This window comes from Emydura macquarii, unplaced genomic scaffold, assembly GCF_026122565.2.
Source record: "Emydura macquarii macquarii isolate MOO-44397 ecotype Brisbane River unplaced genomic scaffold, CSIRO-AGI_Emac_v2 contig_1119, whole genome shotgun sequence".
In the NCBI taxonomy this organism is placed as follows: Eukaryota; Metazoa; Chordata; order Testudines; family Chelidae; genus Emydura; species Emydura macquarii.
This window is the reverse complement of record NW_027131256.1, coordinates 16,065,247-16,083,383: the sequence shown is the minus strand read 5'-3', so window position 1 is coordinate 16,083,383 and position 18,137 is coordinate 16,065,247. Positions and strand designations below refer to the sequence as shown.

Below are 18,137 nucleotides of genomic sequence, written 5' to 3'. Positions count from 1 at the left end.
AATCCCACCATCTCCACGTAGCTTTTTTAAAGGGAAAAATGGCAGTATTTCACCCCGTAACTGAATTTTCACCATCACAGAAGCATCTTCTTGGAATTGTATTTTTCCCTCTCCCAAAACTGCCTTCTATCCTTGTGAACTAAGAGTTGAATCGGGTCAGCTTGCAACAGCTTGGTGTACCAGTACCTTTATGTGGTGGGTGCCAGAATCTAAACTTTAATTTAAAAAGAGATTAAGTCAGTAGCCATTATGGCTGTAAAGATAACCATAGTTTTACAATTCGACCAAAACATACACAGTGATACCCTAAATTACCATGCTTTGGGTCATTTCTAACTTTAGGAAAAGTGCCACCTACTGAGTCAATAATCCAGCTTCCTGCAGCAGCCTGATGTGTCTCTCTCAGCCAGGTATCAACCTGCTTGATTTGATTCTGTTTGCTCAGATGGAGCAAATGGGATCACAGTATAAAGTGATGTGGCGGCTACTCACAGTACAAATACATAGAGCCTTTATTTTTCAAAATAGCTTTATTTGGCCTTTTTTCAGCATTGTTAGAACATGAAATGATGAATAATACAGTCAATGCATTAGGAAGAGAGGTAGCATCCGATAGGATCATCATGAAGCAGCAATAACTAAGTCTCTAGCACAATAGAAACTGTCAGCAAGCTCTCTCTCATGTCCTTACAACACACAGTTGAATACACGTTAACGCACAAACAAATGGTTCTATCACACTGGGGCATTGAAACAGCTGCAGCTCTGGGAAATTAACACTAGTCCTTTGAAGAGATCTGCCCTTCCTTACACCAATGAATCTGAACTTTGAATCTGAAATAGTTACTTTAGTCGCAAGAATCTCAGCTGCTAAATGTTCCATGTTGACTTAATAAATATGTATGTAGCATCTTACATAAAGCTGTAACCCAACATGTTTTACAAAAGTTAAATGATGTAGGACATGACTGATGAAAGAAGAACAAAAGCCAATGGAATAGAACAGCCAAATGACTCACAGGAAGATGCTGATCACACTCTAGCTGGAATACAAGGCTTAAACCATAGTAGAAGATTTAGACATCTTAGAAATGACTAAACAGAAGCAGCAGCTGCAATATTCCTGCCATAGAGAAATATGCATAGGCATGACAGAAAACAGAGGGGTCAGCTAAGCCACTTAATGACCGGATAACACATGAGAACCAGCTATGGAATCAGAGGAGCCCCACTGCAGGGTAACAAAAATTAGAATGTGTACACAGTGCTAGCAGATGCATTAGTGATACCTATTATCATGTTGTTATAACTGCGTTGGGCAAGCATATTAGACAGACAAAGTGGGTGAGGTAATATCTTTTATTGGACCAACTTCTGTGGGAGAGAGAAGCTTTCAAGCGTACAGGACCTGAGGAAGAACTCTGGGTAGCTCAATAGCTTGTCTCTCTCACCAACAGTTGGTGGCCCAGTAAAAGATATTACCTCACTCACCTTATCTCTCTAATATCCTCTTGGTAAACTACAAAGAGCTACTGTTTCTATAGGAACAGGAAGCCGTGGCTCACATGGTGACAGCTGCCTTTGGCCTGTGATTATTGGTATAGGTCATGGAACAGCTGTTAAAAACAGATAGGTAAGAAAGAAAAATAGAGATAGACTAGGGCTGAAGTATGGAAAATGGGAAGGTCCTGATGCAGCAATGTATTTACCTTTAAGCATGTAAGTATCCCACTGAACTCACTGGGACTACTTACATGCTTAAAATTAAGTACATGTTTCAGAGTTTTGATGGATTAGGGGCACAACGCACACCTGTGTGCACATGCACAAAATCCAAAGCAAGAAAAACAAAGAAGCACCACAGACATCTTCAGGTAAAACATTTTCAGCTGTTCAGTTTCTTCAGAGTGCCCGTTTCTTTAACTTGACCTTTTTAGTCAGACAAGCTTAGGATGTGCTGATTTTCTTTAACCAAGCCCCTGCTAAACCCAGCCATTCTTAACCAAGTTAAAGTGACCAGACTGGAACATGCTAAACCAGGATGACCTTAAAAATATCCTAAAATGCATTAAAGTTAGAAAAATCCTAATGTTTATAATGCATCAGGTGGTCAATTTTAAACTTCAGGGAAAAGTCCATTTTTCTTCCAAAGTGGCTTACATTTTTAATACTCAGATAAGCCTACAAAATGAGTCACATTCATGGTTTCTAGCTTCAACTGTCTGAGTTAGCCCCAGCACAAAATTTCTGAGAAGAAATTAGGGGCAGAATGGTATTTTTCTCATTTGTACAACTCAAAAATGACCAAAGTTATTGTTTGAACTAAGAAAAAACAATAGATTGGGCTGAGACCAAAACTGGAAACTTTAAGATCGCATGGAATGTGTGAAAAAGCTAGGACAATTGAAAACAAGGATATTGGAATGAACGCTGGATGTCATCCTGTAGTGATGGTGCGCAGGCTGCCCTTTTTGGATCTAAGGGCATGACATGTGGTAAATCTATTTTATGCAAACTTTTACATTAATGCTTTTGTTGTTGAATTCACATTAGGCACAGCCATTAGGCAGGTAAGGGTGTACCATCTGATGTAACATTGAGAAGTAGGATGTTATCTCTAGGTGGGTTATTTGGTTATTCTGTATAAATAAATTACCAACTACAAAGAAGAGGGAGTTAATCCAATAGCACGTAAGAGCCTAGGGAGGCCACTGTGAGGACTAGTCCACACATTCTGGTAACTGAGCGAGGGAGTAAACTAGGGCACTAGATGGAATTTGCTACTTCAGAAAAAACAAAAAAGGTGTGGTGGGTGAAAACAGAATGGAAAAGGAGCAATGAGAAATGTTAATAATCCCATTTTTGGAATTTAATTTAAGAGTATCCCCTTCCTCATTTTCACACTTCTAAAAATAATTTATTTTATTTTTTAATACTTATTTTATTCATTAGCTCTGCTATTGTTGCTCTGTCTGGTTGACAGCCTGTCCTGAAATCCTATAGCTCTTTCCCTAGTAGTGCCAGGTAAATGTAGTGTGGCTGGAGCCATGTTGAAGATCAACAGCAAAGGAGGAAGAATGTAAAGAGAAGAAGTGACAACAGCAAGTCTTGTAAAAGAAATTCCTTGGCAGATGATCCAGATTCATCAGTCATTCGCTGCTGAAGAAGAACCTGCTCAGCTGGGTAGAAGGAAAGAAGCAGGTGGACAGTTGCTGTACAGAGACAGATGATGTTAGGTCTGTCCCTTATATGTCTGAATCTGGTGTCAGGTTTACTCCCTATCTTCCAGCAACTGAGTCTAGATTGGATCACACTTCCCTTTTATTGATGTTACTTTCAGGCCACGCCTGGTCACTGCTCCTTATGCTGAATCAGGTTTGCCAAGGAATGATCCAGGAGATGGGTTAGGTGTTCTAGCTCCTAGAAAAAAGGAAAATGGGAGAAAGTCTTGTAGATTGTTGAAAGCGAGAGAAAGAGACTGACCGACTGCTTAAAATACAGCAGCAGCTGTAACTAGAGACTCTCCAAGTCACATTATATTGAGTGTTAGATTTTCTTAAACACAGATTTTCTTAAACCATGTAGCTTGAGTTCCACCTTTTTTCCCCTTGCTTATCAGGGACAATACCTCATCTGGAAATCTCTGTAGTACTGAGAGAGACATCTAGTGAATGAATAAGGCAACTGCCAGTAAACGTATAGTTATGTAAACATGTAATCTTTGTGGTTTTAATCCAGGACCTATTGACCTAACAACAGAAGCTCCATTCTGTTAGCGCAAAGACTGTACAGTTTCAAACCTCTCTGAGGCCCAGCCACTAGAGGTAGACAGAGCACCTTAACGAGTTAAAACGACATCTACACATGCTCAGCAGCAAAGACCCCGTAGAGTGACCAGATGTCCCGATTTTATAGGGACAGTCCCAATATTCAGGGCTTTGTCTTATATAGGCATCTCTTACTCCCCACCCTCCATCCCGATTTTTCACACTTGCCATCTGGCCACCCTACTGTACAGCAACTGCTTATCTGTTGTCAGGTTCCCCCATTTGTGCTTCAGTATACTTCTGGCATCAGGTTACTATTTTCCCCAAGGAAGAGGATTCTTAAAACAAAAGCCTTCCGGAGGCTATGTTTTGGTTTTTGTTTTCTAACTAGAGAATAATGCCTTGAAAATCTGTTTCTGAAAGAGGGTCAAAAGAGATTATTCAAAAGTGAATGAATACAGAATACCGTGTGCCAGTAATCTCTCTTTTGACACAAACGGTCCCTTTGGAACACCATCCTTTCCTAAATATCCATCATGGTGGAGGTGGTGGGGTTGCTTGCTTTAACTTGATAAAGCCTTTCGCTGTTCAATAGATCACTGAATCAAATGCACCCCAGGTCAGTAGTGACTGCCACTTTTTATCAACTGATGGCTCTCCAGCAGCATGAATAAAAATCAGAATAAAAATTTTATTAAACCCCCCAGCAGTTTTAAAAAATGTAAAGCAAAGTTTGATTTTAAAAATAAACCTGTTTAAAATTAAATTTGAATAGCTGGCAAGCGATGTTAAGGGCTGTAACAGGCTGCCTCCTGAATGCCCCCTAATGGCTGGAGGTCATTCTGCAGCACCCCCACCACTCTTTCGCCCTTCTTTGAGGCCCTTTAAGAACTGCACACAGGCTTCTCTGCATTACCATGCCTGCTTTAACAGAAACAGTTCACAACAATCCTCAGAGTCCCAGAATGACATTCCTCACCACAACATGGAAGTTCATACTTTGCTGTGGCTGGTAGAACTCTTCTTCTGTCCCCGTCGGTTCTCACAGCCAGCCTTCCCAGTTCATTGTAGCTGGAGCTCAGTCTTCTGCTTCTGGCCTCCAAGCCCAGAGCCAATCAGGGATTCCCAGAGATGCCTCCAGCTCACTGGGCTCTTAATTCCCTTGATGTCAGGCATTTCCTGAAGGACGGCAGGAACCTTTCCCTGCCTGCAGTTTCCTGCATTTTCTTCCCTTCCCACCCTCTTCTCCCTACAGCTCTGATTTCTCAGCTGTGGCTCATTCAGTAATCAGAGTGCGCTAACCCCAGGATCTCCAGTCCTTAACAGGCAAACCACACCTTACAAGGCCTAAACATACTACAATCTACTAAAATAATTTTAAAAAGAATAAAAAAATTACATGCTGAATAAATGAGCCTTCCTCATAATACTCTGAGGACTGAGTTCAAGGTTTTGTTTTATATACAGAATCAAGCAGGGAGCAAGACATCTTTAACAAACTTTTGAACTCCTCCTTTGAAATATGACAAGATGCCACATACTGCATTAAGTTTTTATATTATTTTCAGTCTTTAGAACAGAGTGAACTCAGAGTGAACTTATTTCCAGTTATTAACAGTTTCAGCCTGTTGCATGCAAAGGATCTGCAGAAACACTTTTAGTTTCATTTTTTTCTTATGTAATCTACACAGGTAAAGGAGTTTTATTTAATTAACTAAAAACAATTTTTAAATGCTGATTTGTGCATTTTTAAATTAAATTCCAATTTCCATCCAAAAGCAGCTTGATCCAAATCATGAGTAAAAAGTTATCTGGTAAATAGGAAACACATTTCCTAACAATGAAAAAAAATGGAGAGATTAAGAATCTAAATGTAGAGAGACGTTCTGACTAGGATATTCTGCCACCTTGGAAAATACAGTAGAACCCCAGAGTTACGAACACCTCAGGAATGGAAGTTGTTCGCAACTCTGAAATGTTCATAACAATATGTTATATTTGTTCTTTCAAAACTTTATAACTGAACAACTGATTTAATAGAGCTTTGAAACTTTACTATGCACAAGGAAAATGCTGCTTTTAACCATCTTCATTTAAATGAAACAAGCATGGAAACAGTTTCCTTACCTTGTCAAATGTTTTTTTTTTAAACTTTCCCTTTATGTTTTTAATAGTTTATATTTAACTCAGTATTGTACTGTATTTGCTCCTTTTTTTTTTTTTTTGGTCTCTGCTGCTGCCTGATTGTGTACTTCCAGATCCAAATGAGGTGTGTGGTTGACCAGTCAGTTTGTAACTGTGGTGTTTATAACTCTGAGGTTCTATTGTATATCTAATCTGCACTGTCAACAGGAAAGGTGGCCATACAGTGTGTGTCACGGTTAATTTCAGAGTTCAGCTTTTAGTTGGCAACTATCTTGAGAAATCTGCCAATACTGGCTCTTTGTTCCTGTGTTGAGGGCAAGGACTACATCCCCAATACTGAGAAAAATGTAGGGATGAAGGACGATCCCAAAAGAGATGGAAGGCTAATTAGTGTAGAAGCCTAGAAGGAAGACAGAGCAGTACCGATAAAATATGATTGGACCTAGCCCTTCACCCGAAGTTCAAAAACAATCTTTTCTTCTCAGCCACCCTTTCGAGTGACAGCTAAAGAGGTGGTTCCAGAGAGATTTTTGCCGTCTCTAATACAAATGCAAAAGTAACAGAAGTCTGGCGTAAGAAGCATGAGATTTCCAGATTAATTAGCATATGTCTCCAAATTCCTCCAATTACCTTCTGTTGCAGGTTTGAAATGGGGATTTATGGGGCGTCTGGGTGGGCTCTCCTTTCAGGTGAATTTGCATGGTCAGATCAGACATGTTAGGTCATTCTCAGAAACCCAGGCTAAACCTTTCAATCAGAGGTGATTACTACAGTTCGGCAGTAGTGTTACATCAGACAGCTCTGCATAGATTTCACAATTCATTTCTGTCTACCCCACTAAATTCTCATCACTTTTAATCACGGTGCTGCAAAATAGCATTGAGACAACAGATGAGTAAGTCTGAAAATAAGTACTAGACACTTACATGAGTAAGAAGTTAACCAAGACAGTGTTCCATTCAGTGAAGTTTAACTGATTAACAGGATGTGCAAAATAAAAGTAATCACATCACTCATTGCCTGCTGCTTTAGAACCTAGCCTGGCTGCACAACTATCTCAGTAGGGCTGGTGGAAAATTTTCCATCAAAATTGTTTCTTAATAGAAAATTGGGTTTTCAACTAAAAGAATTATTTTGCAAAAAAAAAAAGAAAGAAAGAAAGAAAGAAAGAAAGAAAAAAAAAAGTGTTTGCTTTCTGCTGAAAACTTTGGGTTTTTTGGCAGAAAAACTGAATGCCCAAAATATATTTAAAAAAAAAATCTGTTCTGAAATGACACTATGATGCCTTATGTGAGTTCCACTTTGGTTTCCTCATGTTTCTGTTCTCTTCTATGGCTTCCCAACTGGCCTTCATCACCCATAATGCACTGTGGCCAAGCAACTGCATAAAGACAGGAGACTGTGGTGCCTCATGGGAAATATAACGCAGCCAGGGAACCAAGCCTGTAGAGGAGAATGGGAGCATGAAACACCTGAACTATAATTTCCATGAGACACCAGGCTGGCAAATGAAATATTTTAATTTTTGTCCAGAACATTTCAGTTTTCAATTTTTCACTGAAAACTCAAAATTTTCCATTGAAAAGACCCTCCATTTTCTGACTAGCTCTATGTCTCGGTAACTTGCTCTTGATTTTTGTTTGTACATGAGAATGTTTAACAACAGCAGCTCTCAAATTGTGGTCTCTGGAGCCTTGGCTGGTGGACCACAGAATTCAACTTTTTGATGACCTGTGGGATCAGGAGAGGAATGGTCTGAAGCATGAGAGAGATGGAAAACCTCTGTCTACGTTGCTTAGGACAATTTGAAACATCTTGCTGAATCTCCCTCTTTGTGAGTAGCACAGATGTGAGCCCTCCCCAGGAGCTGGGCAAGCAAACCAGATGTAGATTCTTTGTTCCAGTGTATAAGTGAGATAGAGGTAGAGAGAAATTTTTCCTTTACTGTTATGATAATGGTATAGTACTGCGTAGTGTGGCATAAGTGGACACCATCTTGTTAGATTCCTGAAGTGAGCTCTTTCCTGAAACTTGTACTATTGAACCTACAAATATCTTGATAAATTCTCTTTGTGTGAGTGAGGAATGTATGTGCAGGGCATAAAAAGACACCAACCTAAACTGCTCTAACAGAAAGGGGAGTAAAGACACCAGCTGCCATCCCAACCCTGAAGGCCGAAGAACCTATCAATGACCCTAAAGTGCAAATTAATAACCCCAAAGTACAGAAGGATCCACGCTGGGAACAAACAAAGTACAAAAATAACAAAATAGTCATGATTTCAATTAGCTGGTAATTAACAACTATACTGAACCTAGAGGCAGCATGACACAGCAAGGCCCATAGACTTACATGAAAGCCAGCAAGTATAAAAGGTGGGTAAAAACCTGCAAACTTTGTGTCTCATTCTGCAATTGTCATCTTGGAGCATTGGAATTGCGACAGAGAGGCCTGGCTCCCTCCTCGTGCCCAGCCTAGTTGGCCACTAGGCTGGTCTGAGCAATGCATAAAAGGACTGGTAATTATATCACACCAGCTTGCAGAACTTTATGAATGTGTGTGTGAATGTAACTGCTTTTTAATATTCTTACATGTACAATAAACATGGCATATTCAATAAGATCCTGCTAGTCTTTTCTTTTACAAGCATAACATTTTGATGGAGAATTGCGAATGGGGGGAGCATAGCAGTATCCCATGATTATTGTAAAAACTGGTGTGCACACCGCCGCCTTCAGTAAGCTTGGCAGTATAAAGGAAGATCTGAAAATGTGTTTGTTCCTGTTTGTTTGTTTTCTCAGTTAACCAGACAGACTCTGAAGGATATAGGAGTTTAGGTTTGGGTGTTATTGATATTAAAGAAATTGCTCTTCCAGGAGTTGATAGTTAAAAAAATAATTAAAAAAAAAAAAAATTGCTCTTCCAGAAATTGGTTGTTGCTTTTCCAGGAGTTGATATTTAAAAAATTGCTCTTTCAGGAGTATGTTGTTGCTCTTTCAGAAGTAGAAAATATTGCTCTTCCAGGAGTTGATATTTTTTATATGTAAGTTTTAGTGTCATTGTTAGTTGTTGTTCGTGTTTTGTTGGGGGAAAATGTTTAAGAAAACACAGCTTAGAAATATCCCCAAGGAAAAGCAGGAAGCGCTGCCTTTTGTACAAAAACTTACACCCTTTAAACAGGTTTTGCAAAGGTTTGGGCACAGCCCCTGGACACCAGAGCCACTGTCATTTAAGCCAGGATAGGGGCTGGGGTGTGGGTTCAGATGCTCTGGCCCACGGAGCCCCACTTCCAGATTTGTTGTTACTGTCTATACTTATGTTGGCTTAGGCTTTCCTTCCTCCTCTACTATTGCTTCTCTCTCTTTCTCTCTCTCTCTCTCTCTCTCTTCCTTCCCCCCCACTTGCACTTCTGTTTTTCTGAGATTTTGATGGAGGGAACTTTGGATACACTTTGAATGTGAAAAGTTTTTTTTGACAAAGCATAGACTAAGGCAGCTGGGTTGCAAGACGGTACTTCGTGGCTCAGGTTTTACAAGAACAATATGCCCCCTTAAGAAATGAATAAAATACACTAGAATCAGCTCAGTAAAAACAGCGACTGATAAACACAGCTCTCTTAGTAAGAGAATGAAGAGTTTAAGATTACAAAACCATGTTGCCAGTGAAATATTAAAAGCTACGGCAGCAAAGAATAACATAATAATGCTAAGATATTGAAGGCAAAAGTAAGTGATTTAAAGGAGAAGAGAAGAGAATTGCAGTTGAAAATTGTGGAAAGTGTTATAGGAAAAGAATTCTTAGTTTCTTTGCAGCCATTCTCAAGGAAAAATGGGCCCTTTTTCCCAAAGGAATGGTCGGTGAATCCTGACTGAAATAATTTGAATATGTATGATTTAGTTAAAATCCCTAAAGGAAAAAAGGGTTTCATTGGAACTTAATTGCCTCCAAATGTATAAAAGAGAATATAATGTGTGTATAGCTGTGTAAAAATAATTAGATTGGTGCAAGGAAAAAAAAAAAGAATTTGTGTGTGCAAATATATTGTGTAAATCTGTAAGGTTTTAAGGACCTAAACAAATATTTCTGGTTTGTAAAACCCTATTTTGTAAGTTTAAGATGAACTGGTTTTGTTTTGTTTTTTAAAATAATGCCACTAAAACGCCATTTGAATCTTTCATTCAAAGTTGCAAAACTGACAAACACCTTTTTGCCAGACACAGGTAAATTAGTGCTATTTGGCTTTGTTATTCAGCATTTAACTCTTGAGAGGTACCTCAATGCTTTATAGGTTCAATATCTTTTTTAATAAGGACCAAAGAATGTGGCCATGGCTGTGGAGGGGCAGCCAAAAACAGAAGAATGAAAAAAAAATCTGGATTCTTTTTATTTTTGTTAACAAAATAGCAGATAAGACTGCAGTAAAATAATAAGAAATTAAAAGGAAAGTGTCTCCTTGGAGCAACATCGGGTAAGATGCAAACCACTGATCCTTAAGGTGAGTCTGAGTAATCAGACTGCCACTTTGGTAAGGGTACATGAAAACTCTAAGCACAAAACAAAGTTACACCTATGTAAAAATTGATATGGTTAATATGTTATAGAGAAGTTAAATTATGCATTTTCCCGTGACATATGCAGTGTATATTGTAGAAAGGTTAAAAGAAACATAAACCAAACTTGCTACTTAATTGAAATCCTACAAGGCTCAAAAAGGAGCCAGGATAGGTTCTGTTTTCTTTTTCAGATTGCTGTGTGCTTTAAGAACAAACAAAAACTGACAACTAGTGGTGTCTGTTGATGCAAATTACATAGCTGATAGGGAAAGAAGAGAACTGTCAAAAGATGGTAGCACAAAGGGGCTGCAGCAGATAATGGACACAAAAGAAAGGGGATAGTAAATGTTCTTTTTATCTTTCAGAACTGCAGGAAAAGTTGGCGCCAGCAAAACAGCTAAAGAACAAAACCATGGATCTACTGTTGCAACAAAGATTGTGTTTTGTGTTGTTTGTCTTCTTACTAACATTATTCTGTATGGTACTGGGTTTAAAAAAAAAGATGAGGTACTGCATGAAGCAGAAAAGAATCAAGGAGCCCTGTATTTGTATTTACAAAACATCCTCTATCAGGTAGAAAAGAGGAGAAATAAAGGGCAATCAAGTTCAATGAATTTGGAAGGAAAAGAGGTCCTAAAAATAGATGTCTTGGCAGAAGTAAAAGTGCCGGTTAATTTTGCTAACAGTCCTATGAAAAATGCCTCCTCTGATACACTGGAAGCCTTTGAAAATTTCAGTAAGACCAAAGCCAGGGCTTGTGATGAATTTGCTGAGCCCCATATGGGTGGGGTGCTCAAAGCACAGTTAAAAGCTTGAGTCCCCTCCCAGGAAAAAAGGGAAGGGAGAAAAGGGATTAAAGCCTGGCTGGGTCTGAGAGTAGAAGTTAATTAAATTAGCTTAAATGTTTTAGTGATATGTCCCAGATAGGGAGGGGGAAGGTTGTTCTGCTTTGTGTTTCAGATTAACAACCTGTGAATGCTGGAAGATCTTGAAGCACCTAGACAAATGCCACTATGCTATTAACCCTTTTGCCACTAATAACTCTGTTTGTGTATGTAGATGATCACTGTGTGTGTCACAGAAGCTGGTGTTCAATGCTTCTTGTTAACTACATACAACAAGGTGATTATAATCCTCATGAAAATAGATGTTTTTGTAGTATTGTAGCGATTAGGGGATGTAATTTTGAATTTCAAGTGCCTGAACTTAGTTATAATCAGTTAAAAAGTGATGTATACCTTTTATTATGCTGTGAAACCTGTACTACTTGACATGAATTTGACTGTTTTCCAAATGTTGCTTGTACATCCTAATTTGTAGAACCAGCTGCACTGCCAAACAGGAAGGGTGCGGAGTCATGGTTATTGTCAAAGTGGGTATTTGCAAGAATTGGCCAGGATCTAAAACATGAGTGGTGGGAGATATTGTTGCAATGGCTCCCCACTAGCATGGGAATCTTGAATTTGGCCTTGCACCCCAATGTAGTGATTTTGGGGCTCCAAATAAGAGTGATCCTCTTTACCAGCTCATGGTATGCTGGATCTGGTGCAAACTTTGCCAACGTTCCCCGACAGAGGAGCCAGTGCCTACTGCCACCCTTGCTCTGTCCTGGAAGGGAATATATTGAATTTGTCACCCCTCTCTCGAATGGGAGTTAGGGGAGATGACTGCTTGTCAATTGCTGGGCTGGTGTGCTGAGATGGGATGGTGGGATGGTGGGATGCCAACAAGAAGATCATTTGCCCAGTCTCAGGGGAGAGCCTTGAGCTTTTGTTGGATCACAGCTCTGGTTTATCCAAATAAATGTGACAGCAGTTACATAAGGCCCCGTTCTATAAAAAGTGACCTTTTAAGGAGAGGAATGGTACAGGGAAAATTTAATTATCATACTTGTTGCTAACAGTAACCAAAATCAGTAGGACTTTCTGCAGGCCTGCGCAGCTATGGCATTACTAAGCCAGAAGGGGAGGGGAGCCTCTTGTTTAACCTTTGCCTGACTCTGCAGCCTTCCCTGATGCTCTGGTGGACATAATGTGATCTGTGTTTTTTTAAAAAAAGACCAATAAGCTTATTTATGAATACCTCATGGGATGGTCACCCACTGCCAGAGGAATTTTATCCATAATGTTCCACCCTTTGTTGATTATTTTACCATTAAGCAGTTTATGCCTTGTAATAATGTGCTGTAGGATGAGAAAAATGTATCTTAAATTGAAAATTTCTTTGAAACCACAAGCTCAGAATGCCTCTCAGTAACTCGCTGAGAGAATTATACAAGGTGTGACCCACTCAATACATTCAAATCGAAGGGTCAAAGGGGAATAATGTGAGCCCTCTCCAGGAGCTGTGCAAACAAATCAGATGACGATTCCTTGTTCTAGTGTATAAGTGAGATAGAGGTAGAGAGAAATTTTTCCTTTACTGTTATGATAATGGTATAGTAAAGGTATAGTACTGGTAATTAACAACTATACGGAACCTAGAGGCGGCATGACACAGCAAGGCCCATACAAGAAAGCCAGCAAGTATAACAGATGAGTAAAAACATGGAAACTTTGGGTCTCATTCTGCAATTGTCATCTTGGAGCATCGGATTCATGACTGACAGAGGCCTGGCTCTCTCCTTGTGCCCAGCATAGTTGGTCACTAGGCTGGCTTGAGCAACGCATAAAAGGACTGGTAATTATATCACACCAGCTTGCAGAACTTTATGAATGTGTGTGTGAATGTGACTGCATCTTACATGTACAATAAACATGGCATATTGCTTTGTCCCCTTGAATAAGATCCTACTAGTCTTTTCTTTTACAAGTATAACACAGATAGGACAAAAATTACAAGGAAGATAAAGTCTCATGTCATATTTCAGGACATAAACTGATGAGCAGCTGGGGTCAAGACGATATTTTCTGTCATTTTACAGTATTACATAGCTACATTATGGACATTTAACACCTCTCTCTAGAGAGCCCAGCACTGACCACACTCAGAGAAAGGATAGTATAAAAGATGGACCATTGGGCTTTTCTAGAGCTGGTTGAAAAATTGTCACCGGAACAGTTTTCTGACAGAAAAATGTAGTTTCATCAAAATTGAAACATTGCATGAAAATGTGTCAATTTTGGCAAACATTTTTGATGGAAGAGAGTTGAAATTAATTTTTACTTTCTTTTTTTGGTAATATCAAAATGTTTCATTTGGTTTGACTTTATAGTAAAATATTGATTTTAATATTATACATCTATATTACATAGTTATACTATATTAGAATGTATTCATCATATTGAAAGGAAACAATTCAATGTTTCTGAATTTTTTTTTTTTTTTTTTTAATTTCCATTTCACGGAAAATGTCAACATTTCGACTTTGCATTCAGACTTTGCATTCAGAATAGAAACAATTTTTAAAATGTTGGAATTTCCCATGGAAATTCCCATGAAGTTTTCTGACTAACTCTAGTCTTTCTTGGTATGGATATTCATACCTTCCTACACCATATACACCTGCCCTCTTCAGCCTTCTTATGGCACTTAATAGCCTCTTGATAACAAGCTCCATGAACTTTTTCCCAGTTTCAGACCTTTTACTTATTACCAATACTAACTTGCTCTACTACCTGCAAAGTTAAACACACACCAAAGCACACAGCAAGTGCCCAAGTGAGATCATCTACTCTCCTCCCCTCCCCGGCCTTGTCAAAGTCAGCTGTGTTGTACTTGTGGCAATTCCTGGACTAGATCTTTCTAGTACATGGATCTCCTGGCATGTCTACACTGCAGTAAGAGACAGACATCATGGTAGCAGCTGGCCAGCGTCAGCTGACTTGAGGTTGTGGTGTCTTGGGCTGTGGAGTTCAAAAGTTCCCGTGTAGATATTCAGGCTCAGGCTGGAGCAGGAGGTTGGACTAGATGACCTCCTGAGATCCCTTCCAACTCTAATATTCTATGATTCTATGAAGCCTGGGCTCTGAAACTCCACAGGGAGTCTCTGAGTCCAGACTACAGGCCAAGCCCGAACACTACAATTTTTTAGCCCTGCAGCCTGAGCCCCACAAAACCGAGTCAATTGAACTAGGTTCTGAGACTTGGTGCTGTGGGGTTTTTATTGCAATGTAGAGATACCCAGAGTGTTCTCAGCCAAGACCCTACATCTGTGGGATAGGCGTCCTTGGAGAATCTACCATTCCTTCAGGGAATGATGTAAGACTTTTAGCTAATTAGGCTTGAACAAGAACTGCAGAACAGTAATTTTAGTAAATCTCCTTGTGGTGACTTTGAAGATTTTTGTTTCTTTTTAATTGCTGTAATGTACTCAGATATTATAGTGGTGGATGTCATGGAAATATCTAAATAAGAGCTTCTGGGGCAGAGAGTCTATTTTATAGATCTACAACAGTGGTTCTCAACCTGTTTACCACTGTGGGCCACATATGCAGCTCTCTATGTGTTACGTGGGCTGCATCCACACAATATATATACTCCCTGTATGGCCTGAGGATGTCACATGGGACGTAGCTGTGTGCTGATTGGGCCGTGGGTTGAGACCCACTGATCTAGAGACATGTCAAGCACATCCCCATTCATTGCACCTGCTTATGGAAAGCTATGTCAATCTGTGGTTTATAAATGACTGACCTGCAAATTCTATGCCTCCAGCAATGTAAGTAAGACAGCCTGATATCTGTGTTCATCTCATGTGACCCTTTTAAAATGTTTATTCTTGGATTTAAATTTTTCCCTTGGATGGACATTTGCCATTTGTCCAGCAAAAAAGCCATATCATGGGAAGTAAGGGAGAAACTTCGTCCTAGATCAAATTAATGAATATATAAGAAAATATCAATTTTCAGTCTCAACTACATAGCAAAATCTGTTGGGTCAGCTCAGAGGTAAGTCCAAGTGAGTTGCAGCACATCAAGAGGGAATCAAAATTTATGCAAACTTACACCTTCTATTTTCCCTGGTCCAAGTTCCCAATGCCAACGGACACTAAACAGACTGCTTTACTTAGGCTTGGTCTGCACCTAAAAGTTTTGCCGGTATTACTATTTTGGTTAAGGATGTGATTTTTTTTTAACTGACATCATTATACCAGTAAGAGCCCTAGAGTGGACACAGTTATATCAGTATAAAGGTGGTTTAAACTGGGATAGTCATTCCCTTTTCATTACAGCAACAGCTATACCAATATAAAACACAGGTGCATCAATACTAGGAGGGCTGTAAAGCTTTAACTATACCACTATAGTTAAAGTTGCACAACTTCCTAGTGTAGACAAGCCCTTAGCTGCACACTACTTAATATTGTGTAACTTACACACCCTCTTAAATGTCACCTATGAATATGACCCATTGGGTTAAATTTGCACAACAAGACAAAACAGCATCCCTTTGCTAACCCACTTACTCATATGACAATAGAATTATTACATATTTAGGGTCGTCATCCGTGGACATTCATGTGAATTTTGTCATTAACTTCTGTGGGACTAGGCTTTTGCCCCTCAGACATCATTTACTAGTAAATCTGAGACTATTCTGTTGTACAACCAATTTCACTGCTTATCCTCCCAGTATAGTGTATTCTGGAGTCACTCCAGTGAAAGAAGTGAAAGGCCAGGTTTGGGGCTACCTGTGGGAGCAAGTCCAGAGTTTTCTTCCCAACCCCCAAAGATGTAATGCTTCTTCACATGATCTCAGCCATTAGTTATGCCATCATGTGGTTGGAAATCTCCTAAGATCAGGATTCCTTGGCAGACTAACACTTCTGTTACTTGTTCTGGCTTGGAGAGTTCAGCAAAAAGAACATCAAATCCCACCTTTTCATCCTCAGAAGAGATTTATATCAAGTTTTGAATGAGTTCACCTTCTGTTACTTGTTCTGGCTTGGAGAGTTCAGCAAAAAGAACATCAAATCCCACCTTTTCATCCTCAGAAGAGATTTATATCAAGTTTTGAATGAGTTCACCTTTTATCTAACATGGTTTGCCAGTCCCCAGTGAAGACATATGGGTTAAGTTTCGCAGCATAGAAGATGCGGGTTTGGTGGATTATAAAACAGTACGTTGGCATCATGAAACAATTCCACTCATCTGGTCAGCAGTAGCAAATGAATAGTCTTGTTAGAGTTGCATCCATGCTTGGCTGAGCATGACGCGTCGAGCTGTTAGATGCTGTAACATTAACACTTTAGACTAGAAATGTTTGGAACATTTTTGACAAAATGAAATTTAGACAAACCTTGCTTGTAACAGGTTAGCCCTGTTCATTTAGTTCCACCTTGCTACATCTGTGCATGGTATAGAACTTAAAAGGGAAGAAGGCCAGCAGTAAGGAGCTGCAGGGCTGGTCCAGATCCGGGCAAGGCTTAGCTACTGGGCTGAGGTTTGAGTTGGGCTGAATGTTGGTGCCTGGCTGAAGACGGTGAGGGTGGGCTGCAGGAGAAGGCTGAGAGGAGGGCTACAGCTGGCTCAGGCCCAGAGCTGAATGGAGGCTGAACACTGAAACCGACAATGGAGGTGGGAAGGGGGGAAGAAAGTTGCCCTGGACTTTGAAGGAGAAGTAGCAGGGGATGAGGAATGGTCTCAGATCAGGAAAAAGAAAAAACAAAGAAACACACATACTAGACATTTCAGGATCTGAAGAAGGAACGATAGAAATGAACAAGACGACCAGTATAAGTCAACATTTCCTAGTTGTTAAATCAATGACAGAAAATGTAAATAGAGGTGTTAACTCCCTGAAAATGGGAGAAAGGCTAAAGAGAAGGGCTGGTGACATACAAAGAGCTAAAGGAATGCAGGGTTGAGATCTATTGATAGAATGTACACATAAGGAGCAAGCTGAAAGGCTTCTTAAAACTGTAACTTTAGGGAAAATGGAAGTTACTTGTCAACTGCCTAATTCCTGACAGAAGGAAGAGGAGTGCTGCTACAATTGTCAGGGGATGATGTAAAAAAGAGTACAGATAAATATAAAAGTGTTGTTTGTGGCTACTTAGTAGGAAAGAGGGAGAAAAATGGCCACCTACGGCTGTAAGCATAACACTTAATGGTGGGATACCTCAGGATAGAATCTAAATAGGGTATCAATTTTTCTCTGTTAAACCATATATTGTCCCCATATATTGTGAGGTGCTATAAAATTGACAAAGGTTTGGACATGCAGCAGCTATTTGTAAGGGAACAATGAGGTGCAGTAAATGTGGAGTAAATCACTCATATGAGAACTGTGAACAGAACCTAAATTCAGCAATTGCAGGGGAAAGCGCAGTACAGCATATAAAGGATGTGCAGTAGCAGAACAAGCTATAGAAATACAAAAAATTAAAACCATTCATACAAATTAAATTAATAAGAATTAAAATACAAAAATTTAAAACCATTCATATGCAGAGGCTATCAAAATAGTAGAAAAATACTCAAGTAAAAGAGAGAAGATGTACGGGGCAGCAGACCACATCTCTGATCAGGGAAAAGAATATGAGAGGAATGGGAGATGATGTATTGCTTGTAGGTAAAGAGAAGTTTATACAAGTAATTAACTGTACCTTGCAGACAGGGAAAAAACCTGAAAGTATTAAAATCAGCAAAAGCAGCAAAAATATATCTAAAAATAAATAGACAACCTCTTGATAGACCACATTACCACAATTTTAAATAAAGGCAATAA

General features: G+C 39.4%; 1 protein-coding gene across 6 annotated transcripts in view; it reads right to left on the bottom strand.

Annotated features, from left to right (window-relative positions):
* The window catches only part of LOC137151793 (OX-2 membrane glycoprotein-like), a 91,666-nt gene that overhangs the window by 51,759 nt on the left and 21,770 nt on the right, over nt 1-18,137 (bottom strand). For 2 of the 6 annotated variants that reach the window (XM_067546236.1, XM_067546234.1), the window contains one exon: nt 7,070-7,355. The exons of 3 other annotated variants lie outside the window; for them this stretch is intronic. In XM_067546236.1, the coding sequence (XP_067402337.1) occupies nt 7,189-7,355 (167 nt within the window). In that variant the 3' untranslated portion in view covers nt 7,070-7,188. Of the gene's footprint in view, nt 1-1,673; nt 3,421-7,069; nt 7,356-18,137 lie in introns of those variants that run through there. One more of the 6 variants, XM_067546238.1, reaches the window with a different exon arrangement.